General features: G+C 67.1%; 1 protein-coding gene across 1 annotated transcript in view; it reads left to right on the plus strand.

Moving 5' to 3' along the window:
• INPPL1 (inositol polyphosphate phosphatase like 1) overlaps nucleotides 1-13,793 on the plus strand; it is a 31,999-nt gene extending 18,206 nt beyond the window's left edge. The window contains exons 16-29 of the mRNA XM_054164861.1: nucleotides 1,523-1,661; nucleotides 2,743-2,842; nucleotides 2,972-3,060; nucleotides 3,991-4,072; nucleotides 4,152-4,241; nucleotides 5,152-5,265; nucleotides 6,536-6,624; nucleotides 8,221-8,308; nucleotides 8,402-9,022; nucleotides 9,504-9,588; nucleotides 9,751-9,909; nucleotides 10,491-11,202; nucleotides 13,260-13,381; nucleotides 13,671-13,793. Of these exons, the coding sequence (XP_054020836.1) occupies nucleotides 1,523-1,661; nucleotides 2,743-2,842; nucleotides 2,972-3,060; nucleotides 3,991-4,072; nucleotides 4,152-4,241; nucleotides 5,152-5,265; nucleotides 6,536-6,624; nucleotides 8,221-8,308; nucleotides 8,402-9,022; nucleotides 9,504-9,588; nucleotides 9,751-9,909; nucleotides 10,491-11,202; nucleotides 13,260-13,381; nucleotides 13,671-13,761 (2,581 nt within the window). The 3' untranslated portion in view covers nucleotides 13,762-13,793. The remainder of the gene's footprint in view (nucleotides 1-1,522; nucleotides 1,662-2,742; nucleotides 2,843-2,971; nucleotides 3,061-3,990; nucleotides 4,073-4,151; nucleotides 4,242-5,151; nucleotides 5,266-6,535; nucleotides 6,625-8,220; nucleotides 8,309-8,401; nucleotides 9,023-9,503; nucleotides 9,589-9,750; nucleotides 9,910-10,490; nucleotides 11,203-13,259; nucleotides 13,382-13,670) is intronic.
• Nucleotides 13,794-15,492: the final 1,699 nt, after the last annotated feature.

Raw genomic sequence — 15,492 nt, forward strand, 5'->3', positions numbered from 1 at the left:
GGGTCCATGGTGTCTGTGGGGTCGGTGGTGGGGTCCCTGGTGTCCCGTGGGGTCGGTGGTGGGGTCCATGGTGTCGGTGGGGTCGGTGGTGGGGTCCCTGGTGTCCGTGGGGTCGGTGGTGGGGTCCATGGTGTCTGTGGGGTCGGTGGTGGGGTCCATGGTGTCCGTGGGGTCGGTGGTGGGGTCCCTGGTGTCCGTGGGGTCCGGTGGTGGGGTCCATGGTGTCCGTGGGGGTCGGTGGTGGGGTCCATGGTGTCCGTGGGGTCGGTGGTGGGGTCCATGGTGTCGGTGGGGTCGGTGGTGGGGTCCATGGTGTCCGTGGGGTCGGTGGTGGGGTCCATGGTGTCCGTGGGGTCGGTGGTGGGGTCCATGGTGTCCGTGGGGTCGGTGGTGGGGTCCCTGGTGTCCGTGGGGTCGGTGGTGGGGTCCATGGTGTCCGTGGGGTCGGTGGTGGGGTCCATGGTGTCCGTGGGGTCGGTGGTGGGGTCCCTGGTGTCTGTGGGGTCGGTGGTGGGGTCCCTGGTGTCCGTGGGGTCGGTGGTGGGGTCCATGGTGTCGGTGGGGTCGGTGGTGGGGTCCCTGGTGTCCGTGGGGTCGGTGGTGGGGTCCATGGTGTCTGTGGGGTCGGTGGTGGGGTCCATGGTGTCCGTGGGGTCGGTGGTGGGGTCCATGGTGTCTGTGGGGTCGGTGGTGGGGTCCCTGGTGTCTGTGGGGTCGGTGGTGGGGTCCCTGGTGTCCGTGGGGTCGGTGGTGGGGTCCATGGTGTCGGTGGGGTCGGTGGTGGGGTCCCTGGTGTCCGTGGGGTCGGTGGTGGGGTCCATGGTGTCTGTGGGGTCGGTGGTGGGGTCCCTGGTGTCCGTGGGGTCGGTGGTGGGGTCCATGGTGTCCGTGGGGTCGGTGGTGGGGTCCATGGTGTCGGTGGGGTCGGTGGTGGGGTCCCTGGTGTCCGTGGGGTCGGTGGTGGGGTCCATGGTGTCTGTGGGGTCGGTGGTGGGGGTCCCTGGTGTCCGTGGGGTCGGTGGTGGGGTCCATGGTGTGCGGTGGGGTCGGTGGTGGGGTCCCTGGTGTCCGTGGGGTCGGTGGTGGGGTCCATGGTGTCTGTGGGGTCGGTGGTGGGGTCCATGGTGTCCGTGGGGTCGGTGGTGGGGTCCCTGGTGTCCGTGGGGTCGGTGGTGGGGTCCCTGGTGTCCGTGGGGTCGGTGGTGGGGTCCATGGTGTCCGTGGGGTCGGTGGTGGGGTCCATGGTGTCGGTGGGGTCGGTGGTGGGGTCCATGGTGTCCGTGGGGTCGGTGGTGGGGTCCATGGTGTCCGTGGGGTCGGTGGTGGGGTCCCTGGTGTCCGTGGGGTCGGTGGTGGGGTCCATGGTGTCGGTGGGGTCGGTGGTGGGGTCCCTGGTGTCCGTGGGGTCGGTGGTGGGGCAGTGGTGTGTGGGGGTCGGTGGTGTGGCGGTGGTGCGTGTGGGTCACGGTGGGGTGCTGGCCTCCGTGGGCGCCGTCGTGACGGTGCGGCGGGGCGGGGGCAGGCGCAACCAGAACTACCTGGACATCCTGCGGCTGCTGGCGCTGGGGGACAAGCAGCTGAGCTCCTTCGACATCTCCCTGCGCTTCACTCACCTCTTCTGGTTCGGAGACCTCAACTACCGCCTCGACATGGACCTGCAGGTGCGCCGCACGCACGCCCTCTGCCCCCCTCCCTCCCTCCCTCTCCCCCTCCCTCCCTCTCCCCCTCCCTTCCTCTCTCTCTCCCTCCCTCTCTCCCTCCCTCCCTTCCTTTTCTCTCCCTCCCTCCCTCCCTCCCTTTTCTCTCCCTCCCTCCCTCCCTCCCTCCCTTTTCTCTCCCTCCCTCCCTCCCTTTTCTCTCCCTCCCTCCCTCCCTTTTCTCTCCTCCCTCCCTCCCTTTTCTCTCCTCCCTCCCTCCCTTTTCTCTCCCTCCCTCCCTCCCTTTTCTCTCCCTCCCTCCCTCCCTTTTCTCTCCCTCCCTCCCTCCCTTTTCTCTCCCTCCCTCCCTTCCTTTTCTCTCCCTCCCTCCCTTCCTTTTCTCTCCCTCCCTCCCTCCCTTTTCTCTCCCTCCCTCCCTTCCTTTTCTCTCCCTCCCTCCCTCCCTTCCTTTTCTCTCCCTCCCTCCCTTCCTTTTCTCTCCCTCCCTCCCTCCCTTCTTCTCTCCCTCCCTCCCTCCCTCCCTTCCTTTTCTCTCCCTCCCTTCCTTTTCTCTCCCTCCCTCCCTCCCTTCCTTTTCTCTCCCTCCCTCCCTCCCTTCCTTTTCTCTCCCTCCCTCCCTCCCTTCCTTTTCTCTCTCTCCCTCCCTCCCTTCCTTTTCTCTCCCTCCCTCCCTCCCTTCCTTTTCTCTCCCTCCCTCCCTCCCTTCCTTTTCTCTCCCTCCCTCCCTCCCTTCCTTTTCTCTCCCTCCCTCCCTCCCTTCCTTTTCTCTCTCTCCCTCCCTCCCTTCCTTTTCTCTCTCTCCCTCCCTCCCTCCCTTTTCTCCCCCTTCTTCCCTCCCTCCCTTTTCTCCCCCTTCTTCCCTCCCTCCCTCCCTTTTCTCCCCCTTCTTCTCTCCCTCCCTCCCTTTTCTCCCCCTTCTTCTCTCCCTCCCTCCCTTTTCTCCCCCTTCTTCTCTCCCTCCCTCCCTTTTCTCCCCTTCTTCTCTCCCTCCCTCCCTCCCTCCCTTCCTTTTCTCCCCCTTCTTCTCTCCCTCTCTCCCTCCCTTCCTCCCCCCCCTCACCTCTCCCCTCTCCCCCTGCTGCAGGAGATCCTCAACTACATCAGCAGGAGGGAGCTGGAGCCCCTGCTCAGGGTGGATCAACTCAACCTCGAGAAGGAGAAGCACAAAATCTTCCTCCGCTTCGGTCAGCGCCTGGCCCGGGGGGGCAGGGAGGAAGGAAGGGGCTGCAGGGGGTGGGGAGGGGGCTGCAAGGTGGGGAGGGGGGCTGGGAGCTGTGGAGAGGTCTCCTGAGCTTTGCTCCCCCCTGGTGCAGGCGAGGAGGAGATCACCTTCCCCCCCACCTACCGCTACGAGAGAGGCTCCAGGGACAACTACGTCTGGCACAAGCAGAAGCCCACCGGGGTGGGTCCCGGGGGGGCCCTCGGGGGGGGTCCTGGGGGCTTTGGCAGCTCATGGAGGGGTCCATGGTGGCTTTAGGAGCTCATGGTGGGGTCTTGATGGCTTTAGGAGGTCATAGTGGGGTCATGGTGGCTTTGGTGGGTCCGTGCTGGCTCTGGGGGGGTCCTGGTGGGGTCCTGATGGCCTTGGGGGTATTCTGGTGGGGTCCTGATGGCTCTGGTGGGGTCCTGGTGGGGTCCTGATGGCTTTGGGGGTATCCTGGTGGGGTCCTGATTGCTTTGGGGGTATCCTGGTGGGGTCCTGATGGCTCTGGTGGGGTCCTGATTGCTTTGGGGGTATCCTGGTGGGGTCCTGATGGCTTTGGGGGTATCCTGGTGGGGTCCTGATGGCTCTGGTGGGGTTCTGATGGCTCTGGTGGGGTCCTGATTGCTTTGGGGGTATCCTGGTGGGGCCTGATGGCTCTGGTGGGGTCCTGATGGCCTTGGGGGTATCCTGGTGGGGTCCTGATGGCTCTGGTGGGGTCCTGATGGCCTTGGGGGTATCCTGGTGGGGTCCTGATGGCTCTGGTGGGGTCCTGATGGCTTTGAGGGTATCCTGGTGGGGTCCTGATGGCTCTGGTGGGGTCCTGGTGGGGTCCTGATTGCTTTGGGGGTATCCTGGTGGGGTCCTGATGGCTTTGGGGGTATCCTGGTGGGGTCCTGATTTCTTTGGGGGTATCCTGGTGGGGTCCTGATGGCTTTGGGGGTATTCTGGTGGGGTCCTGGTGGGGTCCTGGTGGCTCTGGTGGGGCCCTGGTGGCTCTGTTGGGGTCCTGTCGGCCGTGGCTCGTCCCCTGTGCCCACCCTTGCCTCTCGTTGGCCCTGGTGGCTTTCCTGGTGCCTTTGGGGCTGACCTGCAGCCCCCTGCCCCCACCCCTCACTGCCCCCCGCCCAGGTGCGCACCAACGTCCCCTCCTGGTGCGATCGCATCCTCTGGAAGTCCTACCCCGAGACCCACATCAACTGCAACGCCTACGGTCAGCTGGGGACCCCTCCCCCCGCCCCTGGGGACGCCTCCCTGGGCCCCCCAGCGCCCCTGACCTGCTCTGCCCCCAGGCTGCACGGAGGACATCGTCACCAGCGACCACTCTCCTGTCTTCGCCTCCTTCGAGGTCGGAGTCACCTCCCAGTTCGTCTCCAAGAAAGGTGCTGGGGGCTGCCCTGCAGGGGAGGGGAGGGACCCCAGCCCGCCCCCCAGGCCCCTCCAGACCCTCCCCAGGCCCCTCCAGAAACCTCCAAGCCCTCCCCAAGCCCCCTCAGATCCCTCCAAGCCCTCCCCAAGCCCCCTCAGATCCCTCCAAGCCCTCCCCAAGCCCCCTCAGATCCCCCCAAGCCCCTCCAGATCCCCCCAAGCCCTCCCCAAGTCCCTCCAGACCCCTCCAAGCCCTCCCCAAGCCCCTCCAGCCCCCTCCAAGCCCTCCCCAACCCCCCTCAGACCCCTCCAAGCCCCTCTGGCCCCCTCCAAGCCTTCCCCAACTCCCCTCTGGCCCTCCCCAAGCCCCTCCAGCCCCCTCCAAGCCTTCCCCAACCCCCCTCAGACCCCTCCAAGCCCTTCTCAAGCCCCTCCAGCCCCCTCCAAGCTCTCCCCAACCCCCCTCCAGACCCCTCCAAGCCCCTCCAGTGCCCTCCAAGCCCTCCCCAACCCCCCTCAGACCCCTCCAAGCCCCTCTGGTCCCCTCCAAGCCCTCCCCAACTCCCCTCTGGCCCTCCCCAAGCCCCTCCAGCCCCCTCCAAGCCTTCCCCAACTCCCCTCTGGCCCTCCCCAAGCCCCTCCGGCCCCCTCCAAGCCTTCCCCAACTCCCCTCTGGCCCTCCCCAAGCCCCTCTGGCCCCCTCCAAGCCTTCCCCAACTCCCCTCTGGCCCTCCCCAAGCCCCTGCAGCCCCCTCCAAGCCTTCCCCAACTCCCCTCTGGCCCTCCCCAAGCCCCTCCGGCCCCCTCCAAGCCCTCCCCAAACCCCTCAAGATGCCCCCAAGCCCCTCCAGCCCCTCCTGAACCACCTGAAGCCCTCCTCCAGGACCCCACCCAGGTGCTCAGCCTCTTCCTTCCCCCTTGGAGGGCTGTCCAAGGCCTCTGAGCAGGCCTACATCGAGTTTGAGAGCGTGGAGGCCATCGTCAAGACCTCCAGCCGCACCAAGTTCTTCATCGAGTTCTACTCCACCTGCCTCGAAGGTCCGGGGCTGGAGGGGGCTTGCAGGGCCCTGGGGAGGGGTAGGAGGCTCCTGCTGAGACCTTGAGGCCTTTAGTGAGGTCCTGAGGCTCCTGCTGAGACCTTGAAGCTCTTAATGAGACCTTGAGGGCTCCTGCTGAGACCTGCTGAGACATCTTCATTGATGATCTGGATGAGGGGGTTGAGTCAGTCATCAGCAAGTTTGCAGATGACACCAAGTTGGGAGCAGATGTTGGTCAGTTAGAGGGCAGAAGGGCTCTGCAGAGGGACCTCGACTGACTGGACAGATGGGCAGAGGCCAACAGGATGGCATTCAACAAGTCCAAGTGCCAGGGGCTGCACTTTGGCCACAACAACCCCATGCAGAGCTACAGGCTGGGGTCAGAGTGGCTGGAGAGCTGCCAAACAGAGAGGGACCTGGGGGTGCTGATTGACAGCTGCCTAAACATGAGCCAGCAGTGTGCCCAGGTAGCCAAGAGGGCCAATGGCATCCTGGCCTGCATTAGGAATAGTGTGGCCAGCAGGAGCAGGGAGGTCATTGTGCCCCTGGACTCTGCATTGGTTAGGCCACACCTTGAGTCCTGTGTCCAGTTCTGGGCCCCTCAGTTTAGGAAGGACCTTGAGACACTTGAAGGTGTCCAGAGAAGGGCAACAAAGCTGGGGAGAGGCCTTGAGCACAGCCCTGTGAGGAGAGGCTGAGGGAGCTGGGGTTGTTTAGCCTGGAGAAGAGGAGGCTCAGGGGAGACCTCATTGCCCTCTACAACTACCTGAAGGGTGGTTGTAGACAGGAAGGGGTTGGTCTCTTCTCCCAGGCAACCAGCACCAGAACAAGGGGACACAGTCTCAAGCTGTGCCAGGGGAGGTTTAGACTCGAGGTGAGAGAAAGTTCTTCACTGAGCGAGTCATTCGTCATTGGGATGTGCTGCCCAGGGAGGTGGTGGAGTCGCCGTCCCTGCAGGTGTTCAAGGGGAGATTGGACGTGGCACTTGGTGCCATGGGCTAGTTGTGAGGTCTGTTGGGACAGGTTGGACTTGGTGATCCTTGGGGTCTCTTCCAACCTTAGTTATACTGTGATACTGTGATACCTTGAGGGCTCCTGCTGAGACCTTGAGGGCTCCTGCTGAGACCTTGAGGCTCTTGCTGAGGTCCTGAGGCTCCTGGTGAGGTCCTGAGGCTCCTGCTGAGGCTCTGAGGCTCCTGCTGAGGCCTTGAGGCTCCTGCTGAGGCCCTGGATGTGCTGGAGGGTCCCAGCTTGTCTCCCCCCCCACCCAGAGTTCAAGAAGAGCCTGGAGAATGACAGCCAGAGCAGCGACAACATCAACTTCCTCAAGGTGCAGTGGTCCTCCCGGCAGCTGCCCACGGTGAGGAGGCACCAGGGGGGCTTGGGGCAGCCTCAGGGGGGAGGGGGCTGCAGGTCCTGCGGGGGGGTGGAGCTGGGGTGAGCTCCTGGGGTGAGTGGTGGAGATTGGGTGAGGTCCTGGAGCTCCTGGGGTGAGTGGTGGAGATTGGATGAGGTCCTGGAGCTCCTGGGATGGAGATCCTGGTGGGTGGTGGAGCTGGACTGAGCTCCTGGAGCTCCTGGGATGGAGATCCTGGTGGGTGGTGGAGATGGATGAGGTCAGGGATGGAGATGGGGGTGAGTGGTAGAAGCTGGGCTGAGCTCCTGGGGTGGGTGGTGGAGATTGGATGAGGTCCTGGAGCGGAGATGCTGTTGGGTGGTCCTGAGGTGGGTGGTGGAGCTGGGCTGGGGTCATGGAGCTCCTGAGGTGGGTGGTGGAGATTGGATGAACTGGAGCCCCTGGGATGGGGGTGCTGGAGCTGTGCTGAGCCCCTGGAGCCCCTGGGGTGGGTGCTGGAGCTGTGCTGAGCTCCTGGAGTCCCTGGGGTGGGGGTGCTGGAGCTGTGCTGAGCCCCTGGGGTCCCTGGGGTGGGGGTGCTAGAGCTGGGCTGAGCTCCTGGAGCCCCTGGGGTGGAGGTGCTGGAGCTGGGCTGAGCTCCTGGAGCCCCTGGGGTGGAGGTGCTGGAGCTGTGCTGAGCTCCTGGAGCCCCTGGGATGGGGGTGCTGGAGCTGTGCTGAGCTCCTGGAGCCCCTGGGGTGTAGGTGCTGGAGCTGGGCTGAGCCCCTGGAGTCCCTGGGGTGGTGGTGGAGCTGTGCTGAGCTCCTGGAGCCCCTGGGGTGGGGGTGCTGGAGCTGTGCTGAGCTTCTGAAGCCCCTGGGGTGGGGGTGCTGGAGCTGTGCTGAGCTCCTGGAGCCCCTGGGGTGGGTGCTGGAGCTGTGCTGAGCTTCTGGAGCCCCTGGGGTGGAGGTGCTGGAGCTGTGCTGAGCTTCTGGAGCCCCTGGGGTGGAGGTGCTGGAGCTGTGCTGAGCTTCTGGAGCCCCTGGGATGGGGGTGCTGGAGCTGGGCTGAGCCCCTGGAGTCCCTGGGGTGGTGGTGGAGCTGTGCTGAGCTCCTGGAGCCCCTGGGGTGGGTGCTGGAGCTGGGCTGAGCTTCTGAAGCCCCTGGGGTGGGTGCTGGAGCTGTGCTGAGCTCCTGGAGCCCCTGGGGTGGAGGTGCTGGAGCTGTGCTGAGCTTCTGGAGCCCCTGGGGTGGAGGTGCTGGAGCTGTGCTGAGCTTCTGGAGCCCCTGGGGTGGAGGTGCTGGAGCTGGGCTGAGCTTCTGAAGCCCCTGGGGTGGGTGCTGGAGCTGTGCTGAGCTCCTGGAGCCCCTGGGGTGGGTGCTGGAGCTGGGCTGAGCTTCTGAAGCCCCTGGGGTGGGTGCTGGAGCTGTGCTGAGCTCCTGGAGCCCCTGGGGTGGAGGTGCTGGAGCTGGGCTGAGCCCCTGGGGTGCAGCTCCCGGTGGGCGCCGGAAGCTGTGCCGAGCTCCCGGGCCGCAGCCGGCGGTGGGGGGTGGTCTCCAGCCCCCCTGGGGCGCCCCCTGGGCACCCCCTGAGCGCCCCCCCTCGCCCTGCCCCCGCAGCTGAAGCCGATCCTGTCGGACATCGAGTACCTGCAGGACCAGCACCTCCTGCTCACCGTCAAGTCCCTGGACGGCTACGAGTCCTACGGTGGGCACCCACCCCCCCCCCTGCCCCCCGGGCACCGGCCCGGCCGCCCCCCCCGGGCCCGCCCCTGACCCTCTGCCGCCGGCCCTTCGCCAGGGGAGTGCGTGATCGCCCTCAAGTCCATGATTGGCAGCACTGCCCAGCAGTTCCTCACCTTCCTCTGCCACCGCGGCGAGGAGACCGGCAACATCCGCGGGGGCATGCGGGTCAGGGTGCCCAGCGAGCGCCTGGGCACCAGGGAGCGGCTCTATGGTGAGGGCAGCACCCGGCCTGGCACCGGGGTGGGCGTGGTGGGAGCAGGGTGGGCACCAGGGATAAGGATGGGCACAAGGGAGAGGCTCTATGGTGAGGGCAGCACCCGGCCTGGCACCGGGGTGGGCGTGGTGGGAGCAGGGTGGGCACCAGGGATAAAGATGGGCACCAGGGAGAGGCTCTATGGTGAGGGCAGCACCCAGCCTGGCACCGGGGTGGGCGTGGTGGGAGGAGGGTGGGCACCAGGGATAAGGATGGGCACCAGGGAGAGGCTCTATGGTGAGGGCAGCACCCGGCCTGGCACCGGGGTGGGCGTGGTGGGAGGAGGGTGGGCACCAGGGATAAGGATGGGCACCAGGGAGAGGCTCTATGGTGAGGGCAGCACCCGGCCTGGCACCGGGGTGGGCGTGGTGGGAGCAGGGTGGGCACCAGGGATAAAGATGGGCACCAGGGAGAGGCTCTATGGTGAGGGCAGCACCCGGCCTGGCACCGGGGTGGGCGTGGTGGGAGGAGGGTGGGCAGCAGGGATAAGGATGGGCACAAGGGAGAGGCTCTATGGTGAGGGCAGCACTGAGGGTGGCACCTGGGTGGGCATGGTGGGAGCAGGGTGGGCAGCAGGGATAAGGATGGGCACAAGGGAGAGGCTCTATGGTGAGGGCAGCACCCGGCCTGGCACCGGGGTGGGCGTGGAGGAGGGTGGTTGGGTTGTGGTGGGAGCAGGGTGGGCACCAGGGACAAGGATGGGCACAAGGGAGAGGCTCTATGGTGAGAGCAGCACTGAGGGTGGCACCTGGGTGGGCACCAGGGTGGGTACTGGGTCAGGGTGGCACCAGGATGGGCAGCTTGAGGGGTCTTGTATCATGGGGCCAGGGTGGGACCAGGATGGGCACCAAGGAGGGTGCTGGGTCAGGGTGGCACCAGTCTATGACCTCCCTGTGCCCCCCAGAGTGGATCAGCATTGACAAGGACGAGGCAGCAGCAGCCAAGGGCAAGGTGGCACCGGGTGCCAGGCTCAACCAGGACCATGCCAGGTAGGGCACTGGCAGCACCAGGCTGGAGGTCCTGGAGAGGACTGAGATGGTCCTTGAGGATCCTGAGCCTCATCCCAGAGGTCCTGAGCCTCTGGATGTTCTCAGCCCCATGCCAGGGGGTGCTGAGCCCCTCTGTGAGCTCCACCCCCTCTCCTTTCCCAGGTCTGCAGGTCGGAAGGCCCCTGGTGCTGAGCCCCCCCCCAGCACCCCCTGTGTCCCAGCAAAGCTGCCAGAGGAAGCTGAGAAGGTGCCCAGCACCCCTGCCCCCCGGCCCCCAGCACCAATCCGGAGCGCCACCCGCGACGAGCCCAGCACCAGCCGGTGAGGGTCCTCAGCCTCCCTCCTGGGGGGCCCATCCTGGGGGTCCCATCCTCCTGCTCCCATCCTGGGGGTCCCATCCTCCTGCTCCCATCCTCCTGCTCCCATCCTGGGGGTCCCATCCTCCTGCTCCCATCCTGAGGCTCCCATCCTGGGGGTCCAATCCTCCTGCTCCCATCCTGGGGGTCCAATCCTCCTGCTCCCATCCTGGGGGTCCAATCCTCCTGCTCCCATCATGAGGCTCCCATCCTCCTGCTCCCATCCTCCTGCTCCCATCCTCCTGCTCCCATCCTGGGGGGTCCAATCCTCCTGCTCCCATCCTGAGGCTCCCATCCTGGGGGTCCAATCCTCCTGCTCCCATCCTGAGGCTCCCATCCTGGGGGTCCAATCCTCCTGCTCCCATCCTGGGGGTCCAGTCCTCCTACTCCCATCCTTGGGGTCCCACTCTGAGGGTCCCATCCCCAGGATCCCATCCTGGAGGTCCTATCCTGGGGGTCCCATCCTCCTGCTCCCATCCTGGGGGGGTCCCATCCCGAGGGTGCCGTCTTCCTGTTCTCATCTCTCTCTCCTTGCCCTGCCCCTAGCTCCAAGGTGGAGGCGGCAGGGGACCCCCCCTTGAAGAACAGCTTCAACAACCCTGCCTACTACGTGCTGGAGGGGGTCCCCCACCAGCTGCTGGCCGCCGGGGACCCTGGCAAGCCCCCGGCCGCCAAAGCCAAGCCGCAGCTGCCCGTCCCCGAGCGGCGGCGGCAGCCCTGCGCCGCCCAGCCCCCGCCCTGCCCGGGGGACGGAAGCTCCTCGGATGAAGACTCCGCCACCCTCACCCTGCCCCCTCCGGACTTCCCCCCTCCCCCCTTGCCCCGGGAGCTGGAGGTGCCCCCCGGCCCCTTCGGGGGCAGTGCCAAGGAGGTGCCAGCTCCCGCGGGGCGGGAGGAGCCCAAGCCGCGGCCGAGCCTCGGGGAGGTTCCTGCGGCCAAGCCGCAGCCTCGGCCGCCGCCGGCGCCTCCTGCCCTTGGCTTTGGCTTGGAGCCTCCTCCTGCCGCCGCCTCCTCCTCTTCCTCCCCTCCCGGGGGTCTCCTGGACGACCGCTCCTGCTCGGTGCTGCAGATGGCCAAGACCCTGAGCGAGGTGGACTACGGCGGGGGGAAGGGGAAGGTGCCCCCAGCCCAGCCCCTGGTGGCCAAAGGGGGGAGGTTGGAGCTGCCCCACCGCTGCCTGCCCCCCGACTTCGGCCGTCCCATCGCCTTCCCCCCACATTCCATCCGGGAGAGCATCCAGGAGGACCTGGCCGAGGAGGTAGGTGGTGGGGGAGGGCTGTGCTGAGGGGGCAGGTGGGGGGCAGTGGGCTTGGGGGGTGCCAAGAGATGGACCTCGTCCTGGAGGGTCTCATCCTGGAGGTCCCATCCTAAGGGTCTCATCCTGGAGCTCCCATCCTGAGGGACCTATCTTGGAGGTCTCGTCCTGAGGAACCTGTCCTGGAGCTCCCATCCTGGGGGGCTCATCTTGAGGGTCTCATCTTGGAGCTCCCATCCTGAGGAACCTATCCTGGAGGGTCTCATCCTGGAGGTCCCATCCTGAGGGACCTGCCCTGGAGGTCCCATCCTGGGGGTCCCATTCTGAGGGTTTCATCCTGAGGGTCTCATCCTGGGGGGTTCCCATCCTGGAGGTCCTATCCTGGGGAGTGCCATCCTGAAGGTCCAGACCTGGAGCACTTCTGGGGTTGTTGGGATCCCATCCTGGTGATTCCATCCTGAGGTTCTCATTCTGGGGGGTCCCAGCCTGGAGGTCCTATCCTGTGGGCTTCATCCTGCGGGTCCCATCCTGGGGGTCCCATCCCGCATGTCCACACCTGGAGCTCTCCTCCTGGGGTTGGTGGGATGCCAGCCTGGTGCCAGTTCCCCGCTGGGGCACTCCCTGGGGTGGAGGCCCCGGGGCGGCAGCACCAGGGCAGGGCTGCTGTGCCTGCAGGCGCTGTGCCAGCCGGGCCAGGCGGCGGTGCCAGTGCGGGGGTGCTGTGCCCGCAGGCGCTGTGCCAGCCGGGCCAGGCGGCGGTGCCAGTGCGGGGGTGCTGTGCCCGCAGGCGCTGTGCCAGCCGGGCCAGGCGGCGGTGCCAGTGCAGGGGTGCTGTGCCCGCAGGCGCTGTGCCAGCCGGGCCAGGCGGCAGTGCCAGTGCAGGGGTGCTGTGCCCGCAGGCGCTGTGCCAGCCGGGCCAGGCGGCGGTGCCAGTGCAGGGGTGCTGTGCCCGCAGGCGCTGTGCCAGCCGGGCCAGGCGGCGGTGCCAGTGCGGGGGTGCTGTGCCCGCAGGCGCTGTGCCAGCCGGGCCAGGCGGCGGTGCCAGTGCGGGGGTGCTGTGCCCGCAGGCGCTGTGCCAGCCAGGCCAGGCGGCGGTGCCAGTGCAGGGGTGCTGTGCCCGCAGGCGCTGTGCCAGCTGGGCCAGGCGGCGGTGCCAGGGCAGGGGTACCAGCGCGGGGGTGCTGTGCCCGCAGGCGCTGTGCCAGCCGGCCCAGGCGGCGGTGCCAGCGCGGGGGTGCCAACGCGGGGGTGCTGTGCCCGCAGGGCCAGGCGGCGGTGCCAGGGCGGGGGTACCAGCGCGGGGGTGCTGTGCCCGCAGGCGCTGTGCCAGCTGGGCCAGGCGGTGGTGCCAGCGCGGGGGTGCTGTGCCCGCAGGCGCTGTGCCAGCTGGGCCAGGCGGCGGTGCCAGTGCAGGGGTGCTGTGCCCGCAGGCGCTGTGCCAGCCGGGCCAGGCGGCAGTGCCAACGCGGGGGTGCTGTGCCCACAGGCGCTGTGCTAGCTGGGCCAGGCGGCAGTGCCAACGCGGGGGTGCTGTGCCCGCAGGCGCTGTGCCAGCTGGGCCAGGCGGCAGTGCCAGTGCAGGGGTGCTGTGCCCGCAGGCGCTGTGCTAGCTGGGCCAGGCGGCAGTGCCAACGCGGGGGTGCTGTGCCCGCAGGCGCTGTGCCAGCTGGGCCAGGCGGCAGTGCCAGCGCGGGGGTGCCAACGCGGGGGTGCTGTGCCCGCAGGCGCTGTGCCAGCTGGGCCAGGTGGCGGTGCCAGGGCGGGGGTGCCAACGCGGGGGTGCTGTGCCCGCAGGCGCTGTGCCAGCCGGGCCAGGCGGCGGTGCCAGGGTGGGGGTACCAACGCGGGGGTGCTGTGCCCGCAGGCGCTGTGCCAGCCGGGCCAGGTGGCGGTGCCAGGGCGGGGGTGCCAACGTGGGGGTGCTGTGCCCGCAGGCGCTGTGCCAGCCGGGCCAGGCGGCGGTGCCAGCGCGGGGGTGCTGTGCCCGCAGGCGCTGTGCCAGCCGGGCCAGGCGGCGGTGCCAGCGCGGGGGTGCCAACGCAGGGGTGCTGTGCCCGCAGGCGCTGTGCCAGCCGGGCCAGGCGGCGGTGCCAGGCGTGGGCGAGTGGCTGCGGGCGCTGGGGCTACAGCGGTACGAGGAGGGGCTGCTGCGCAACGGCTGGGACGACCTCGACTTCCTCAGGTGGGCACCACCCCCGGGACCCCTCCCCAGGGCCCCTCCCCAGCCAGCCCAACCCTCCTGGGGTCCCCTCTTCCATAGCCCTTCCCCGTCCCCGCCAGGACCTCCCCTACCCAGCCTCCGACCCCACTGGGGCCTCCTCCTCCATGGGTGCCCCCTGGGTGGCGGCCATCAAGTTGGGCGGGCGACCGACCGTGCCCACCGCGGGGGTCCTGCCCTGGAGCTGGAGGCCACCCTGGAGCTTGGGGGTGCTGACCCCCCCCCCGTGTGTGCCCCCTCCCCCCTCTGGCAGCGACATCACGGAGGAGGACCTGGAGGAAGCAGGGGTGCTGGAGCCTGCCCACAAGAGACTCCTTCTGGAGAGCCTCCAGCTCCGCAAGTAGCCAGGGGTCAGCTGCCCGGATCCCACCGCCTGCATCCCACCGCCTGATGACCACAGCCTGGATCCCACCGCCTGATGACCACAGCCTGGATCCCACAGCCTGCATCCCACTGCCTGATGACCACAGCCTGGATCCCACAGCCTGGATCCCACAGCCTGATGACCACAGCCTGATGACCACAGCCTGGATCCCACCGCCTGATGACCACAGCCTGCATCCCACAGCCTGGATCCCACCGCCTGATGACCACAGCCTGGATCCCACCGCCTGATGACCACAGCCTGGATCCCACCGCCTGATGACCACAGCCTGGATCCCACAGCCTGATGACCACAGCCTGCATCCCACCGCCTGATGACCACAGCCTGCATCCCACCGCCTGATGACCACAGCCTGGATCCCACAGCCTGCATCCCACCGCCTGATGACCACAGCCTGGATCCCACAGCCTGCATCCCACCGCCTGATGACCACAGCCTGGATCCCACAGCCTGATGACCACAGCCTGGATCCCACAGCCTGCATCCCACCGCCTGATGACCACAGCCTGGATCCCATGGCCCTGATGACCACAGCCTGGATCCCACAGCCTGATGACCACAGCCTGCATCCCACTGCCTGATGACCACAGCCCGGATCCCATGGCCCTGATTACCACAGCCAGGATCCTGCTGCCTGCAACCCATGGCCTGATTACCACAGCCTGGATCCCACCGCCTGATTACCGCAGCCTGCAACCCATGGCCCTGAGTACCATAGCCTGGATCCTGCTGCCTGCAACCCATGGCTCTGATTCCCACAGCCTGGATCCTACAGTCTGGATCCTGCTGCCTGCAACCCATGGCCCTGATTACCACAGCCTGGATCCCACTGCCTGGATCCTGCTGCCTGCAACCTGTGGTCCTGATTACCATAGCCTGGATCCCACCACCTGATTACCACAGCCTGGATCCTGCTGCCTGCATCCCATGGCCCTGATTACCACAGCCCGGATCCCACAGCCCGGATTACCACAGCCTGGTTACCACAGTCTGGATCCTGTGGCCTGGATCCCACAGCCTGCATCCTGCTTCCTGGATCTTGCTTCCTGGATCACACAGCTTGGATCCCACATCCTTGATCCTGCTTCTTGCATCTTGCATCCTGGATCCTGCTTCCTGGATCCCACTTCTTGGCTCCCATGTCCTGGATCTCACATCCTGGATCCTGCTTTTTGGACCCCACATCCTGGATCCCAGATCCCGCAGCCAAGCATCCTGGCTCTCTGCAGCTGCACATCCTGGCTCCCATGGCCATGCATCCTGCCTCCCAGACCCCACAGCCAGGCATCCCACAGCCTGGATCCCATGGCTGCAAATCCTGGATCCCATGGCTGCAAATCCTGGATCCCATGGCTCCAGGCCTCACATTCCACGCTTGAGCATCCAGGATCCCGTGGCCAAGCATCCTGCATCCCGGATGCCACAGCCGAGCTGGGGGCTGCAGCCCTGAGCCTGGATCCCAGAGCTGCACATCCCAGATCCCAGGGCTGGACATCCCAGATTCCTGCAGCTGCACCTCCCAGATCCTGCAGCCAATCCCCATACCAGATCCCATGGCTGAGCCAGGGTCTGGATCCCAGATCCCTGTAGCCACACATCCTGAATCCTGTGGCTGCACATCCTAGATCCCAGAGAGCTGCAGATCCTGGGTTCCCCAGCTGATCCCCTTCCTGCATCCCACAGCTCAGCC

Source organism: Dryobates pubescens, chromosome 10 (genome assembly GCF_014839835.1).
Source record: "Dryobates pubescens isolate bDryPub1 chromosome 10, bDryPub1.pri, whole genome shotgun sequence".
Taxonomy (NCBI): domain Eukaryota; kingdom Metazoa; phylum Chordata; class Aves; order Piciformes; family Picidae; genus Dryobates; species Dryobates pubescens.